Source organism: Zeus faber, assembly GCF_960531495.2.
Source record: "Zeus faber genome assembly, chromosome: 14".
In the NCBI taxonomy this organism is placed as follows: Eukaryota; Metazoa; Chordata; class Actinopteri; order Zeiformes; family Zeidae; genus Zeus; species Zeus faber.
In genome coordinates, this window is record NC_137200.1 from 19,642,825 (window position 1) to 19,659,783 (window position 16,959).

At 43.1% G+C, this 16,959-nt stretch overlaps 1 protein-coding gene across 1 annotated transcript in view; it reads left to right on the forward strand.

Annotated features, from left to right (window-relative positions):
- The window catches only part of LOC307239926 (melatonin receptor type 1B-B-like), a gene marked incomplete at both ends in the record, with an annotated part of 34,073 nt that extends 21,111 nt beyond the window's left edge, over window positions 1-12,962 (forward strand). The window contains 3 exons of the mRNA XM_080013503.1: window positions 6,670-6,788; window positions 7,883-8,227; window positions 12,534-12,962. Coding sequence (XP_079869629.1) covers window positions 6,670-6,788; window positions 7,883-8,227; window positions 12,534-12,962 — 893 coding nt within the window. The remainder of the gene's footprint in view (window positions 1-6,669; window positions 6,789-7,882; window positions 8,228-12,533) is intronic.
- Window positions 12,963-16,959: the final 3,997 nt, after the last annotated feature.

The window sequence follows — 16,959 nt, forward strand, 5'->3', positions numbered from 1 at the left end:
AACAATAGAAGTAGGATAGATCCCGTTGTAGTCATGAACCGAATGGACTAGATACAATTTAATACGTTATTTTATCCAAACTGTTCCACATTCTGACTTGACATCACACGGTATATGGAAGAATGATCTTGACCTGCATGTTTGCATCAAAGGGACCCGCAAGATTGCCGTTTGCACTGTTCAACAAGTTCCCTGTAAAATTCTGATGGATCAAGTAGCCTCAACCTTTTAATATTTAAATATAACCTATCTAATATTTTAAAATCAAACTCAGTTTAAAAAAAAAAAAAAGTTGAGAGATAGAAAACAACTTGAGGAACATAAATCTGCTATAATCAAATTTTTGACCGAGAAAGGAATTTCCGATGTTTTTCACGTCTAGCCAAAAGTAGGTGGGCCCCGAAATGTGCTGAGGATAGGACGTGTTGGGTCACATATAAATACTGGGAGAACAGGGAGGATTCTTGACAGAACCCCCCCAGTGATGTCCCCTGACGTCCCACCAGGCTGATTCAAGTCCGATTGGTCTTGGTGGAAGTCCTGGATGAAGGATGGGTCCAGGATGGCGCGTGTAGAGACCCACAACATCTCCTTGGGTCCGTAGCCCTCCCAATCTACTCGATACTGGAGATGCCTTCCTCTGCGCTGAGACCTCAGTAAGCAACTGACCGTATAAGCGAAAGGGGTTAGACAGTGACTGAGAGTGTCTCTATTACGCACAATTACGCACAGGGCTATATTTGTTTCATTCAATTAGAAAATGGAGGAAAATAAAGACATTTACAATAAAAACTCCCTTTTTATTAGCTTTGTTTGGAAAAAAGATCGCTCTGATCTGGGCTGCGTATCACCCCCTCCGCTGCGGAGCTGAGTGCAATGCTCAGTGTCATGGAATGGTCATCTTTAGGGGTGTCTGAAATTGTATAACAAGATTCTTCCAGGCATGAGTATGGTAAATATATTGTAAGGTTTACAATTACAGGTAAGAAGGCCAGGCCAGAAAGGGCGTCATGAAAACTGGATGAAAAAGCAAAGTCAAAGTCAAAGTTTTTGGTCGACAGCAGCTTTCCGGGAGAGTAGGGCCCCAATTCCCAAATCTGAGGTATCCACCTCCACCAAAAACTGGCGGGAAGGGTCTGACAGGTTGAGAATGGGTGAGGAGGTGAACTGTCTCTTTAGCTCACGAAGGCCTTGTCCGCCGCAGGTGATAAGAGGAAAGGAGAACAGAAAGAAGGAGGTCAATGCAGTGAGCGGTGCTGCCACCAGGCGATAGTTCCGGATGAACGTTCTGTAGAAGTTGACGAACCCAAAGAACTACTGCAGCTTCTACCGGTCGGTCCATCTCCATGTTATCTTTAGCAACCACAAGGGAAACCTAAGATCACCAGTAGTTGAGGAGAATCTATCAGGTGGAATGTAAGAGCTTGATGATGGTTATCTGATATGCCAAGATGTTCAGGAACAGTACGATGAGTGACGTAGCAGAGAAGGTGACCATGGAGAGCTCTGGCATCAATGGTTTTCCACAGAGGCTCCTGGGGAATACCTAGTTGCTCTGCCAGGAGGGAGTCCAAAAAATTTGCATCAGCTCCAGAGTCAATAAGAACCGACACCGTGTGAGATGGCTCGGCCAATCCCAGCTGAGCAAGGAGCAGGGGAAGAGAGGGCCTTTGGGAGTGGATTGCACAGCTCACCAGCACCCTCTGATTTACTGATGAGCCCCTTTTACTGGACAATTGGACACTTAATGGCCCCCCTGGCCACAGTACAGATAGCAGTTCTCCCACCGGAGGTGCTGCCATTCTGCTGACAACAACCTTGTCCTGCCGTGCTTCATGAGCTCCGCCAAGTCGCTAGGGGTGCTCGAGGTAGGATCCAACAAGGAAGGAGGAGGCGATGCTGGTGGTCACGTAAGACCTCGGAAATGAGCGCCCTCTCATGCCTCCCCTCCAGGAGATGCCCATCGATGCGGATGGCTGTGGTGATGAGAATTCCGACCTTCAATGAAATAGGCGATAACTCGCCGGCCCAATGGACCAGGTTCTAAAGTCCACGAGCAGCCTCACAGCCAGGTGTACCGTGGTTGAAAATCCTCCAGAGACCATCAGAAAAGGCTGTCACCAAAGAGCAGAGGTCCAACTGCTTCTCCCACTCTGCTGTACTCCAGTCCCGAGCCAATCCCGTGAGCTAGGTGACAATGAAAGCCACTTGTGACCTCTCAGTGGGATACATGAGGGGTTGCAGTTCAAAAGTTAATGAGCAGAGCTTGAGAAAGGCAGGTACCCAGAGCGCAGAAGAAGCGTTTTGGAGCGCAGAAGTGAGGTTTTGGACTAGAAACGGCATGAGAACTGGTAGATGATGCAGCAGCTATTGTTTGACTGACCAGAGTGAGCTACTGCAGCCGGTTGTAGAAAGCCTTCAATCATTCGTTGTGGTGTGTGGAGGATTCCTGGAGAACCTCCACAATGAGTTGGTGCACGTGTTGGTATAGAGCACAAGTCTGTGCTGCCATCCCTCGTCTGAGAGTCTCTGAGTCGGCTGGGTTAATTTCTGATCGAATTGTACTGTTATGCTCACTGACTCAGAAGGGATGAAGGGACCCATAAGCACGACATAAAAACAATCAGGTAGGAAACCAACAGCCACAAGGTGCCAGTCAGTGAAGACAAATTTGTCCAACTTGGAACAGGCAGAGAATCAGGGTCCAGGGAATCAGGCAGCAGTTTAGATGGAAGGTACAGGAAACAAACAGGAAGTAGTTGTGGGAAAGCTGAGCGTAACGCAAGATACAATCTGGCAGAGAACGAAGGAGTATACTGAGGGACTAAAAAGCGAATGAGCTGCAGGCGGGGGAAACCAGGTGAAGGAAAGCAAATGACAGAAAAGCAAAAGGCAGTGGGCGGATCTGAAATGACATGGAGGTTAGTGACATTGCAAGAGTTAAATGACTAGATGAAAACATATATTACATTACACAGACGCTTTTATCCAAAGCAACTTACAATTGTTAAATCACCGACGGACACAGCCATCAGGAGCAATTAGGGGTTAAGTGTCTTGCTCAAGGACACTACAGCATGCTAGCAGGAGGAGCCTGGGATCCAACCAGCAACCTTTAGATCACTAGACCACCAGCTCTACCGCCTGAGCTACCATCCCCTATATATAAGTACTGGGAGATCAGAGAGGATTCATGATATCATTGTTGCCTGATGATGACGACAATCACCACAAGTAAGACACACCAAAAAACAATAAGAACAAGAGATTATTCTGCTTCAAAATTCAGATACTGATTACTTATAACAATCAAAACAAAGAAATTGATCGTAAGGAGAATGCTCAAGGGTACATATTGATGGTGTGTCTGTGTGTGTGTGTGTGTGCGTGTGCGTGTGTGTGTGCGCGCGCATGTCTTCGTGTGTGTGTTTTCATGGAATGAAAGTCTCCACTCTGTTCTCTGTTTTGTTAATGTGATTTGTGAAATCAACGTTTTTTGCGCTTCAGGGCCACTATACAAAACACTTGTTTTGCTACTACCTAGTTAACAGCTCTGTCCATTTAAGTCCATCGGCAATACATTCTTTTCTAATTATACTGATTTTTATAAACGCTTTTGGGCTTCTGTTCAAATCAGCTCCATTGGCTACATCCGTAAGGGACCAGAAACAGGAAGAAACACTGCATCTTGCTGGCAAACTGATTTTATTTTTTGGAAGAAGTAGTGGAAACTCAACTAAATGTGAAGGAAAACTACCCCCTGAGGCCTGATGGCTGACTCCAAATTGCAACTTTGGACAGTGGATTTAAGCAGAGAGACAAATTGAGGAGGAGTGGTAGCAGCACCCAGCGACCTTTTAGATCTTTTTTTTTTTTGCTTTAGTCTGTACCACTATTCAAATTAGGAATTGCTGTTTTTTTTTTAACTTATTCTCTTAATCTGTTAATTTGAACTCATGAACAAAGCAATATCTGAGCCCGATTATATGTGACCCAATCTTCCAGAATGAATTGTTGATAACAGACACTGGGTAGTTATTTAACTATCCATACACTGGCCCCAAACCGTGAAACAGGATTACCAAATTTGATCTCAGAATCAAATTTATGAGTTATTACACATGCGATCACCGTCATAAGCCAAGGCTTAGTGAACAGATGGCTCAAAAATACTCACAGGTGTGTGTGTGTGTGTGTGTGTGTTTGTTTGTGTGTGTGTGTGTGTGTGCGTGTGTGTGTGTGTGTTTGTGTGTGTGTGTGTGTGTGTGTGTGTGTGTGTGTTTGTGTGTGTGTGTGTGTGTGTGTGGTTGACTGAACAAATATGCACATTCCTCCGTCATGGACCTTAAACCCTTGTTTTTGGATTTGTCTAAATTGTTTTACCTTATATCCGGTTCAATTCTCTCTCTCTCTCTCTCTCTCTCCCTCTCTCTCTCTCTCTTTCTCTCTCTCTCGCTCACACACAACACAGATTTCCCCTGCCACCAAATTACTGCACGTGTGGCATGCTACTGACTGCAAATCCATCCGTTTAAATCCATCACACATGCAGTGAAGCAAAGGTCAAAGTCAGCTACAATACACTATCAGGCATGAAAATTATTTAGCTTTTGATTGTTTTGGATGTTCACATGTTGGCTGCTCGCTCTTTAATCCGTGAAACCCAAAGACCAAACACAACATAGGGCACTTGACCTTTTTTTTTTTTTTTGTCTTCACGACCTCCCATGTCTGGGAGGGAGTTCCCGTGGAGACTTGGCGTCGTCTGGGATTTCGGTTTTCGTAATGTCATGATATAGTTAAATGTTGTCTTTGGGGCTGCATTACACTAACGTAATGCAGTTTTCTGAACTTCGTAGTAGTGTTCTAGCTATTTCGAATCAACACCTCTACCGGCTTGGTCATAGCTTCCATTGTTTCTGATGATTGTTTCTTGAATATTTCTCAACAGTGTGTAAATATCTTACGAAAGCACCAATGGTCATCCTCAAAATTATCATTATCGAGGTATTCATCAGAAACATTGTGATATTTGATTTAGTCAATTTGCCCAGCCTTCTTTAATGCCGGGGTCGGACTATACAAATTCAGCCCGATTTTGACCCGCTTTTGTCGTGGCCGACAAATTCCAGCCTCGGGCCCAAATACGTCGGGAAGGACAAATGGGTGTCTTCTCCCCATGTAGTGTGACATAATCGACGAACGTGTTCGTCACACCAACGAAAACTCTATATTGTCAGAATTATTTATTTTCCTTACGGCTGCCCCCTGAAAGTGGTCGAGTCGAACCATGAGTCGGAAACCCGTAAACTGGCTGAGATTCTAAAAGTCGAGCAGTCCTTTTGGGTTTTTTTGGTCAGTCAGTGTGCATTACAATAACAGGATAAAACAGGTAGGATCGCACAAAATGCATAGAGATAACATTTCAGTGGGGGAATCATACATTTATTTTTAGATGTCTGAATCATCCGGATACATACGCGAACACGGCTCTCCATGCGTCCGATCGCCGTGCGCCGTTCCTCCAAATAAAACTAAAAACAGTGTGGGGATGGGGGCACATTGCGCATGGAGAGGGGGTGATCGGGGAGATAGTCACAGAGAAAGTGGCCCCATTACGCATACCATTCATTCCATACCGTTCCACACGCACTTGTTTTGTTCCTTAAGGAGACGGAAAATAATATGACCTACATCTAAAATAAAACCACACTGTTTACACTGTCTTTACTGCGGAGAGGGAGACAGGTGCGCAAAATGCGCCCCAATTGCTCCCTCTCCGCGCCCCCTCCTCGGGATGGCGCATGAGGCAGCCGCCTATCTCGCCTTTACTGTAGTCCACAGTCGCTTTTTCTTTCTTTTCTTTTTCTTTTCGTAACACAAGACCGCCAGCATCAGGCATAGTGTTTCTGTAGCTATGTTTGTTGACAGTTTCTTGACCCCTACCCCCATTTCAAGGAAACATCAGAAATGTGATTTTTTTTTTTTTAGGCATAGAAAATAAATAATGAAAACCCGCCGACCTTTGGTGGCTATAATCTATAATGGCTATAATAACATAAAAAATGATAACAATGACAAATTAAAAATGTTCTTTCTAAAGACCTTCAAACTAACTCGATCACAGAACACAGCCTTTATTTCTAAATAAGAACACTCAGAACTCAATGTGTTCCCATTGATGGGCCCATCACCGGGAATGTATCCTGTTTTCATTTGATTACATTCCTTTGTCGAAAACCTAACCATCTGAAGGTCACACTGGATTTGAAACGTCTATAATGACTTGATCAAATAACACCCCAAAAAAGTAAAAGTCCTCTTTGTCAAAGATTATTACCTTCAAATTCAAGGCCGTGCTACTGCCCTCTCACTGCGCCTTGGGCGAATTTATTTATGGAAAATTTGAATTAAACATCATTTACAAGGTTTTTGTTAAAAATGAGTCCTTTACAAGCAGCAATTCTGCTGGAGAGAACGAGGATCGTCTCCATTTAACTTCAAGTATTAGTATTTCTGGTTCAAGATTCATAATTTGAAACCAATAACTCTGGAGAAATCACAGTTGGAAATAATTTCTGTGGGAATGGCCGTGATCCTTCAATGTTTCACTCTAAATCAATGACCCAGACTTTTGGTCGTCAGTAATGCCGCTCTGTTTCTCTGCAGGTAATGTGTTTGTGGTGAGTTTGGCGTTTGCTGACCTGGTGGTGGCGTTCTACCCGTACCCTCTGGTCCTCTACGCCCTCTTCCACGACGGCTGGTCGCTGGGCGAGACCCAGTGCATGGTGAGAACCCACAGGATTCAAATGAAACCCAGTTGAGAGCCAAACGAGGATATGTTGAACTAGGGTTTTATTTTAATTTGAGTTCATCGTAAACTCTGGCTGTGATTAAAAACATATCCTGCGATTAAAACATATAATCTCTCATTTTCAGTGTCTCTCATTGTGGATTCCCAATGGTTTGCTGTTGAAAATCGTGAGGAAAGCGAGCTTGTGCAGTGAAATGATTAATAATAAAGTAAATGTCGTACTAGAAAAGTACAAAAATGTTGAAGCTAGACAGGAAATGTTTAAGCAATGTTCGTGGAGCCAAATTTCAATAGCCACAAAAAAAAAAATAAAAATCATATCAGTGAATGGAGCTTATATGAGCAATAAGGAGCAATGCTGTACAGGCAAATTTAAAATATCCCTAACTTCAATTTAAATCTGAGTTTGAATTATTGGAGCAACCTAGTTAAAGTTAGTCTACATTTACTATGAATTTTTATTATAATTATGAAAAACAGTGATGGTTGAAACATCTTTTGTTTTTGTGTAACAGGATTAATAGCCCAGTAGTCTAGTCCAGGTTTAGATTTAAACACAGACCCTATGGGACACTATTCTTAGGCTAAATGACACTTTTAATCTGGACTAACTGAAACGGCCTCTCTAAGTCATGGTTTAAAATAGTCTCAGACTTGCACTTGTCTTGGTTTGAAAAATCAGATTTCCAGAAGGAAGATTAGAGCTAATCGAGGTCTAAGTGAAGGTTTAAATGAAACCTGACCAGAGGCAGGTTTATCTTTGGATTAATGGACGTGGGGCCTCCAGGTCGACCTTGACGACAGAGGAAATGGATCATCTGGACTAAGACCAGCACCAAGAGCAGACGGAAGGAGCTGACTAGTCCTTCATCACCTTAGTCCAGGACTTCCTAGTCTCAAACTAAATAATCTTAATCGGTGTCAGACCATTGCATTTTTATATTCTGGATTCATTTAAGTAGGAAGTGGGCTAAATCCTGATATAGATTAAACCCTGCCTGCGACCGCCCCTACGTGTTTGAAATCGAAAGCAACACCGTCACCATCACCCCAAAACTGTCTCTGCAGGTCAGTGGCTTCCTGATGGGGCTGAGCGTCATCGGCTCCATCTTCAACATCACAGGCATCGCGGTCAACCGCTACTGCTACATCTGCCACTCCTTCTCCTACAGCCGCCTCTACAGCCTGCGCAACACGCTGCTGTTCGTCCTGCTCATCTGGCTGCTCACCGTCGTCGCCATCATCCCCAACTTCTTTGTCGGTTCTCTGCGCTACGACCCGCGCGTGTACTCCTGCACCTTCGACCAGAACGCCAGCAGTCCCTACACGGCGGCGGTGGTCGTGGTTCACTTCCTGGTTCCCATCGCCGTGGTGACCTTCTGTTACCTGCGCATCTGGGTGCTCGTCATTAAGGTCGGTGTTCCGGCTTCGCGGCCCGAGCCCCCTGCAGAATTATTTTTTAGCCCATAGAATTATTCCATTTGCCCCCTTTCTGATTGCCTCCGTTATTCTACATGTGTCACACTGAATGGTTTCACATCTTTGGACAAATTGTTATAGACGAAGGGAACCCGAGTAAACGCGGGGCAATTACTTTTTTCACATCGGGTGTTTTATAACTGCTTTCATTCTAATAAATGAAATGATCATTTAAATTTGTTTTGTGTTTTACTCAGGTTCCCTTTGTCTGATATTACAATTTGTCTAAAGATCTGAAACCATTCAGTCTGACTAATATGGAGGAATAGGTTTAATCAGGAAGGGGGCAATTACTTTTTTCACGGCACTGCTTTTTCAGCTGTGTTTCCATTCATATGTGTTTGCGTCAGTAACATCCACTGGCGATTCTAGAACATTATGTGTGGGGTGGTAAAAAAGGTGGCAAGGTGAAATTTAAGGGAAGCGTGACAGATGCAAACTGGTTAGGCTTGAAAAAGATGAGAAGAATGTGTGAGCAGGGGAAACAAAATATAAGCCCTTGAATGCTCACTTCTGGTGACTTTCAGGAATTGCGTATATAATGTTTTTAACCTAGAATGATGGAAAATTGCTGCAAAACCTAAGAGAACTTTGCAGAGGGGCAATTACTCTGCGACAATTCACATCAAAAACAATTTAAAGACAATAAAAACAAATGAAGGTACAGAACATTTATTCAATTAAGTGTTCATCATTTGCATTACTAGAACAATCTGGGATTTGTCAGACAATATAAACCAGTTAATATCATAATAATAGATGTGAAATGTATTATTATGATATGAATGATATTATATTGTTAATATCAAAGATTGATACGGGTGATTTTGAATATCCCTTTGTATACTGTGTTCGGGCTGTGACGGTCCAGTATGAAAATAGACAGTTTGAGCGTTTGAACAACTTTCTTATTTTGCTAAGCAGATAAATTTCACTAACAACACAGAAACACAATCTAATAAAATAGACCAAGAATAACAAAAACAATTTAAAACAAGAAAAATATATTAAAAAGTGAAATAATAAATAACATTAAATATAAAACTCGTCAATGTCCCTACAGATGACCAACCCCCAGTTACAACCTTTTTCAGTGTGAATGGTTTTGACGTTAAACACAAAGAAATCGGCAAAAAGTAAAATTTTAAAGACTTTTGGAGTGTTCTCATTCATATGACAAACAGGTTATTGACCTTGGAAATTGAGTCATGTCATTGGCGGATGGTCCCCAATACGCCATTGAAATAGCGACCGACTCAAAGCGCTGCCGCCGTCCGTGAAGCAGCAGCTCATTCTGGGGAAGCGATCAGCCGCTCTCCCTTGTGAGTTCCGGATGACTGTCTGTCATAACGTGATCTGTATCACATTATAACGTTAGGCGCGTTATAACGTGGAAACAGGCTAAATCTGGTCTGCATCCCTGGACCTTAGTGATTCATTCCTTAGTAAGTACATCTCAGGAAAATACTAGTATGCACTATCCGGCAAAGCCAGTCGGTCGTCATTCCCACATTGGCCTCTTTTGCGGAAAAGTTCCGTATGAAGTCTGTTCCCACATAGATGACTGTTATAGATACATTGAGTAATGTTTGCGCGAAGGGTGTCTAATATCACGAGACGAGGCAAGAGAATCGGTTTCGTTTTTACACCAGCGCTTCGCTTCCAGTCTCCCCGCCCCTCCCGGACGGACTCTTCCCTCCACTGACGGAGCAGGGACATGGAGACGGTGCCTCCCCGTCCCCGGGCGCAATAACCCTAACCCAATGTTATTAAATCAGTGTGATCATTTTCAACCTGTCCTGCACTCTCTCCCTCCGGGGAAGGAACGTCCTCCACCTGTTCTCCCTCTCCCTGTCTACTCGTTCCTCCTGCTCTACACTGCGGTGCAGCCGGCGGGGAAGCGAAGCAATGTTCCCGCACCACACCCATAACTTAAAAACACAGGTCTAGGGTCTGAGTGACATTTTTAAGAAGAAAAAGAATACAATTTAACAATATAAAGACTTGTCCCCATAGAGACTGCACGTGTTTCAGTTTCCCGTCTTTCCCGACACGCCATTTTTCCAAGGTTTTTTTTTTCTTCCAAAACAAATAATTTTTGAAAAATATTTGTTCAAAATATATATTCACAAAAGCTCCACCCGTGCTTCACAGGAATGTTGCTGCTTTCATTCACATAGACTTCCGTTCGCAACTGTATTGGCGTTTTTCGATAAATTATTCTATTATATATTATACTATACTACTTCGAAAGTGGGAAAATTTACTAAATGACTTTTACAAAACACAAATGACGCCAATAAGGAACATTGCCTGTGGATTTAGGCTTTCAGTGCAAGTGGGAAAGGGGATTAAGATCATAAGAGTTTGGAGCCAGATATTGTTACCGAGATTAATGATTAAAACAGGGAAAAATGTTAAACATTCAAGAATTAAAATAAGGATGAGATACTGTAGATAGATAGATAGATAGATAGATAGATAGATAGATAGATAGATAGATAGATAGATAGATAGATATGACCCACCGCAGATTTTAGGTACTTTTGGTGCCGTTTCTCTTTTTTCTTTTAACGTCATTTGAAAGTGAAGAATCAGAGCTTCAAAACAAGGTGTCGCTTGTGCGAAATACTTTTTAAGCTTTGGCTTGTTAATGACAAGGGTGCGGAAAACTGTGTTTCTGAGATAATCACCCTCAAAGTTTTCCAAGGGCAAGTGACGTCAGATTTCTTATTCCCGTGTTACGCCGCCCACACAACAATGAATCCAGGTGTGTGTATAAAACACATAAGATTTAAAGGTTGAACGCTATCAAAACGGTTTCAAATTGTGACTTCACATCACATGGAATACGGAGGAATGATCTTCACCTGGACTGTCGCTTTAAAGGAAACGATTGATCGTGTTCACGCTGTTCAACGTCTTGGTAAGTGAACTGTGTTTCCGCCTGTAATCTAACGGGAATATTTAACTCCACGATTTAACATTTTTCTACTATTTATAAATCAAACTCGGTTTTGAAAATACGTTGAGAGATGGAAAAATAAAAAAAACACAAAGGAACACGAATCTGGAAAAATCTAATTTTCCTTCTCAATACGTTTTTTTCAACTTTTCAACAAATTTTTGGAATGCACAAGGTAGCGGGTTTTGCTGCGGTGGGTCACACATATATATATATATACATATATATATATAAATATATATATATATATATATATATGTCACCGATCAGGCACAACATGAAAACCACCACTAATAACCACTAATATTGTGTAGCTCCCGCTCCTGACGCCAAAACAGCTCTGAGGCATGGACTCCACAAGACCTCTGAGGGTGTCCTATAGTATCTGGTACCAAGACGTTAGCAGCAGATCCTTTAAGTCCTGGAAGTTGTGAGGTGGGGCCCCCATTGATTGGGCTTGTTGTTCCAGCACATCCCACAGATGCTCCATCTGATCATACCCTAACCCCAACCATCCACATGATGTAGAAGAAAATGTGATTCATCAGGCCAAGACACCTTCTTCCTTCCTTCTTCATTGTTGGTGCTTTGGGTGGTGGACAGGGGTCAGCATGGATACTCTGACCAGCCACGCAGCCTCATACGCAGCAAGCTGCGATGCACTAGACTTCGCTCCCCAGGTACATCAATGAGCCTTGGGAGGTCATGACCCTGTCGCCGGTTCACCGGTTGTCCTTCCTTGGACCACTTTTGGTAGGTACTAACCACTGCATACCAGGAACACCCCACAAGACCTGTAGTTTTGGAGATGCTCTGACCCAGTCGTCTAGCCATCACAATTTGGCCCTTGTCAAAGTGGCTCAGATTCTTACGCTTGACCATTTTTCCTGCTTCCAACACGGCAACTTCAAGAACTGACTGTTCACTTGCTGCCTAATATATCCCACCTCTTGACTGGTGCCACTGGAACGAGATGAACAATGTTATTCACTTCACCTGTCACTGGTTTTAATGTTGTGGCTGATCGGTGTATTTATATATATATATATATATATATATATATATATATATATATATATATATATATATATATATATATATATATATACACATATATATATTAGTTAGTCTAGATCACTAGGGTGACGAGACATTTTTTCATATTTATTAATATTTTAAAAACAGCCGGTGTCTGAGCCACTGGTTATATCCATCCTTCGGTGGTGTGTGCAGTCTGTTAACCAAGCTGTTTATTTCTTATTCAATTTTCTCTAGGTGCGGCGTAAAGTCAAAATTGATGAGAGCCCCCGCCTCAAGCCCAGCGACCTAAGGAACTTCCTCACCATGTTTGTCGTGTTTGTGCTCTTCGCCATCTGCTGGGCTCCACTCAACCTGATTGGTTTGGCGGTGGCCATTGACCCGCCGCACGTCGGCCCCCGCATCCCCGAGTGGCTCTTTGTGGTCAGCTACTTCATGGCCTACTTCAACAGCTGTCTGAACGCCATCATCTATGGCTTGCTGAATCGCAACTTCAGGAAGGAGTACAGGCTGATCATCACCTCGGTGTGGGTGACGCGGCTCTTTGTCACAGAGATGTCGAGGGGCGCCACGGAAGGCCGGAGCTTGAGGAGCCGGCCCACACCCGTGCCGCCGGCGCACAACGACAACAACGAGTCGGTCCGAGAGCGCCTGAACAAAGACTGAAACCTCTGATTTCAAATTCTGGATCCTCAAAGACATCTCTGAAATTCCAACATATTCCGGACGGGATTTGCCCAAATAAACGCCTTGCTTCTCGAGTAATGAAGATGAAGACGTTAGTCATTCAAGTGGTTTGAATGTGTAGGTTTTTTTTTACGGCTTAAATTAATTGAGGGTGAAACAACAACCAGTCCGACACAGCAAGCGAGAGTTGGAACACCATTCCACTGTGATTGGACCCAATTGCAGGAGGTGAATCAATCACGCTGTGTTTGATTGGTTGCGGGCGGGGCATTTGTTTACATACCCACCCGCATTTGTTTACATTTCCAGCCCTGCTCCGTCCCACATGCCGCTGGCTTGCAGTGGGAACTTCCAACAAATAGTGATTTCCTTCCACAGAGACTGGAGAAGCAACACTCTCTGGACTACAGGAAGTAGACAGACACGTTCTAACTTTAAGAAAATTCGGAACAAAACAAACGAACCCCGGTATGAAAGCGCCCCCAATGTAAATAACTTCCACCATTTACATTTTGTTCTCATTTTCTTTTTCTTTTTTTTATAATTTTAGAGAAAGTAGGTATTCTGCTGCTAAAATGGATAAATAAAAACTCCCACCTCGAATGATCAGACTTTCAAATCGTCCGTCGCCGTTCCGCCTCATAAGAAGAACCGTTTTTCAGGCCGAATGGAAACGTGAAGTACGACGCTGAACGCCTCAGCTGGTGCGCGACGTTCCACCTCACTGCCGGGTCTCGCCCCCCCGCGGGAACGGAGGTGTGGTCTGCAGTCTCACCGTCTCCACCGTGACAGAACGGCATCGTCATCACAACACTCGACACGATAAACACCGCGCACAAGAGAGAACACTTGTCATGACATGTTGCCTCTTCTCAGCATTTCAGGTATTTTCTTTACGTCAAGCGAAATGAGATTGGATTGAAAAGGTAACACCGCTTTGAGGGGACAAAGACGATAGGAATTGGTTATAGGAATCCATGGGATTCTTGCGTACTGTATATGATAGGCTGGGGATATCTTTTGAAGGTTTCTATTGTGCCTGTTTTTTTCAGTGCATGGTAGCTATTCTAGTTATCTACATGGTTCACTCTGCTCCGGTAGCTCGGGTTCATTAAAACATACATTTATATGTCCGGTCACCAAAAATAATTGTCAACTGTAACCTGCAAACAATTCTAGATCAGTGGCGTCTGATTGCTTCGGGGAGACTATATTTCGGACTGTGTGATTGCTTCAGTATCTTCGGGGAATTCCTGCAAATGATTTTTTGCCAGAGTGCTTGAAAGGTCAAAGTAATGTAAAAATGGAATGACAGCTGAAACTTTTTTTGAATTTGAATTTCAGCGACCGGTTGCTGGTATGTCCTACGCTATCCTCTAAATCCCTATGTAACAGCCTCAACCTTCTCAGACTGGTGGCCCACTTGAAAATGTCTTGAAAGTCTAAGTAAATTCAGTAGGATAACTACTATGGGAGACTTTGCGAGCACGTTTATTTGAACAATCTCAACTTGTTGTTGCGTGTGCCCAATGAGTTGGGCACACGCAACAAGTCTTACCTCTGACACCGAGCAGATACTGAAAGGTTTTCCAAATAGAGCTGTCTTACTCTTTTCTTTTCTTCCTTATTTATTTTATTGTTAGCTCTCCAGAGAAAACTATGACATTACGTCCGTTCATTTTCTTGCAGAAGTCAAGTGTCCTTTGACAGTGATGGTACGGTCACGCCCCCGGTGGCGCATCTCGAACGGAGCTGGGCTTCATCCGGCTGCTTCGTGGCGACAAAAAAAAGTTGAGCAAGTTTCGACTTTACGCAAATAAGCAGCGCCTGGCGACAACCAATAGGAGGGAAGATACTCTCTCAATGGCGCGGATCCTTGGAAAATGGGCGCCCGGACACATTAGGCTTTTTTTTTTTTTTTTTTTATGAAAACATCCCTGAAAGGGGCAAAAGACAACTTTTTTGCTTTTACTCATAATTATAAAGTTAATGTTCATTGCACCGTGTATTTGATATAGAATAATGACACCATCGACGTTTTCATTGGTTCCCTATAAACCTCTGTATCACTATGTAATATTTATAAAATTTATGGCAGTGCCTGGACAGTGGAACAACCGAAGTGGCAGTAGAAACTACCCGGCAACAGAAACCTGGACCAGTTAGTAACACAAGCTGCATACTGAGATAGGAGTTTCCAGCGCAAATTGTGATTCTTACGGTTGTTTCTTGCTTCGGAGAGTGGCCATGTTGCTAAAGATAACGCTAGCAGCCAGAAACAAACCAAAATATCCATAGCATATCCGTAGCTCCGTTTGATGATCCAAACAAAGAACGGGTTTTGTTGCAGTGCATTACCTCGCGGAGCTACGCTCTGGTGAAATGTAAAGCGATCCGGCCGTCAATAATACCGCTTGGAAACGCTGGGGCGGAAAGTTGAAAAGTTGTATATTGCACCTTTAAACTCGTCGGTAAAATAAGGAACGCGTCATCTTATGTTTCTCCAACAGGGACAATTCTTTATTTTAAGGGACGGTTGGAAAGACGAGTCACGTCGGGGTTTTTTTCAAGAGGTTATTGATATTGTTAAGCAAACAGCTCCACCATTAGAATTTTTAAAAAAGTACGCAAGGCGCCATCTATCTATATAGTTCAAGTTCAAGTTCAAGAGATTATTTGTCACATTCATACACATACGCTCGTACATATACTGTATGCAGTGAAATGTCATGACACCCGGTGATTACGCACAAGCTCTATAAGCTCGAAAAGCTTATAGAGCTTATAGAGCTACTCAAATGTGCGTAATGTACAGTATTATAATTAAGGAAGTGTGGAAAGGGAGAGAGGTCCGTTGTTGTATGTTGTTGTCCGAAATGAATGTTATGCACCGCTGTTTTTAGGCGCGTTGCGTCGTTAACGAGGGGGGAAAAAGGGAACGTTTCGTCCCCACTTTCGACTCCAAATGCGGGAAAGCTTCAGAGCGCCGACGATTCCGACAGCCCTTTATTTGTCGGCGTTAGGGTTGTTGTTGTTTTTTTTTAGGGGGAGTTTTTTCCCCGCCCGACATGCTCTCTTATCGAGCGACCGCAGAGCTGCAAAACGAGCGGATCACTCCCATTGCCAAAACAAAATCCGTTGAGTGGCCCCGGCTGAACCATTTCAGGCCGACGACGACATACACGCTTCTGAAACGCTCTTCAATGGTGTTTTATTTTTTTCCCCTCTTTGTTTTGTTTGTTTTTCACGCCCGCGTGGCCATTACATCACTGCGAACCCCTTTGGGTTGTTGTTTTTTGGGAACATTTGCTCAGACTGTAAGAGGCATTTCGTGCTGGGCCTGACAGCCGTCTCAACGTGCTGCCGTCATAGTTCCGGGGCTTGCATCTCAATTCACACACAGTTACAGTATGACATCACAATCACAACACACAGTCCAGCGGGCGACGGAACGATGACAGGGACGAGGAAAAAGCGATGGCATTGTCGTGGCCACGTAGGCGGTTTTCATCTTTCAGGAGTACTGCCTTACACATAACAGGAACTTACACGTTTTTTTAAATGCTACCAGCAAGTGCCAAACAAAAAAATAAATTAAAATAAATGTAAAAAAAAAAACCTGTTGTGAAAAACTTGGTTTATCGATGTACTGTTTCTTTCCATTTTTATTAACTTTTTTGTTCCCAGATTTGAAACTGTGACTATGGTACTGTACTGCACATTTATATTTTCTAACTATTTATTGAATTTATATGAAGGAAAAAAACATTGGCTGTATGTACTGTAATGGCTGTGGTAAAATAATACATTGTGGTGTTTCACTATTCTTTTGATGCAGAGGTGAACTGTCAGGACGTTTAAAAAAAAAAAGGCTATCTTGGATAAAATGTTGATTTATCAACTGTCTGCACGCAGGGCATTCGGCCTCATGTTCTGATATTAAACTTTTTTTCCAGGGTGGGAAAGCTGAAGGCCT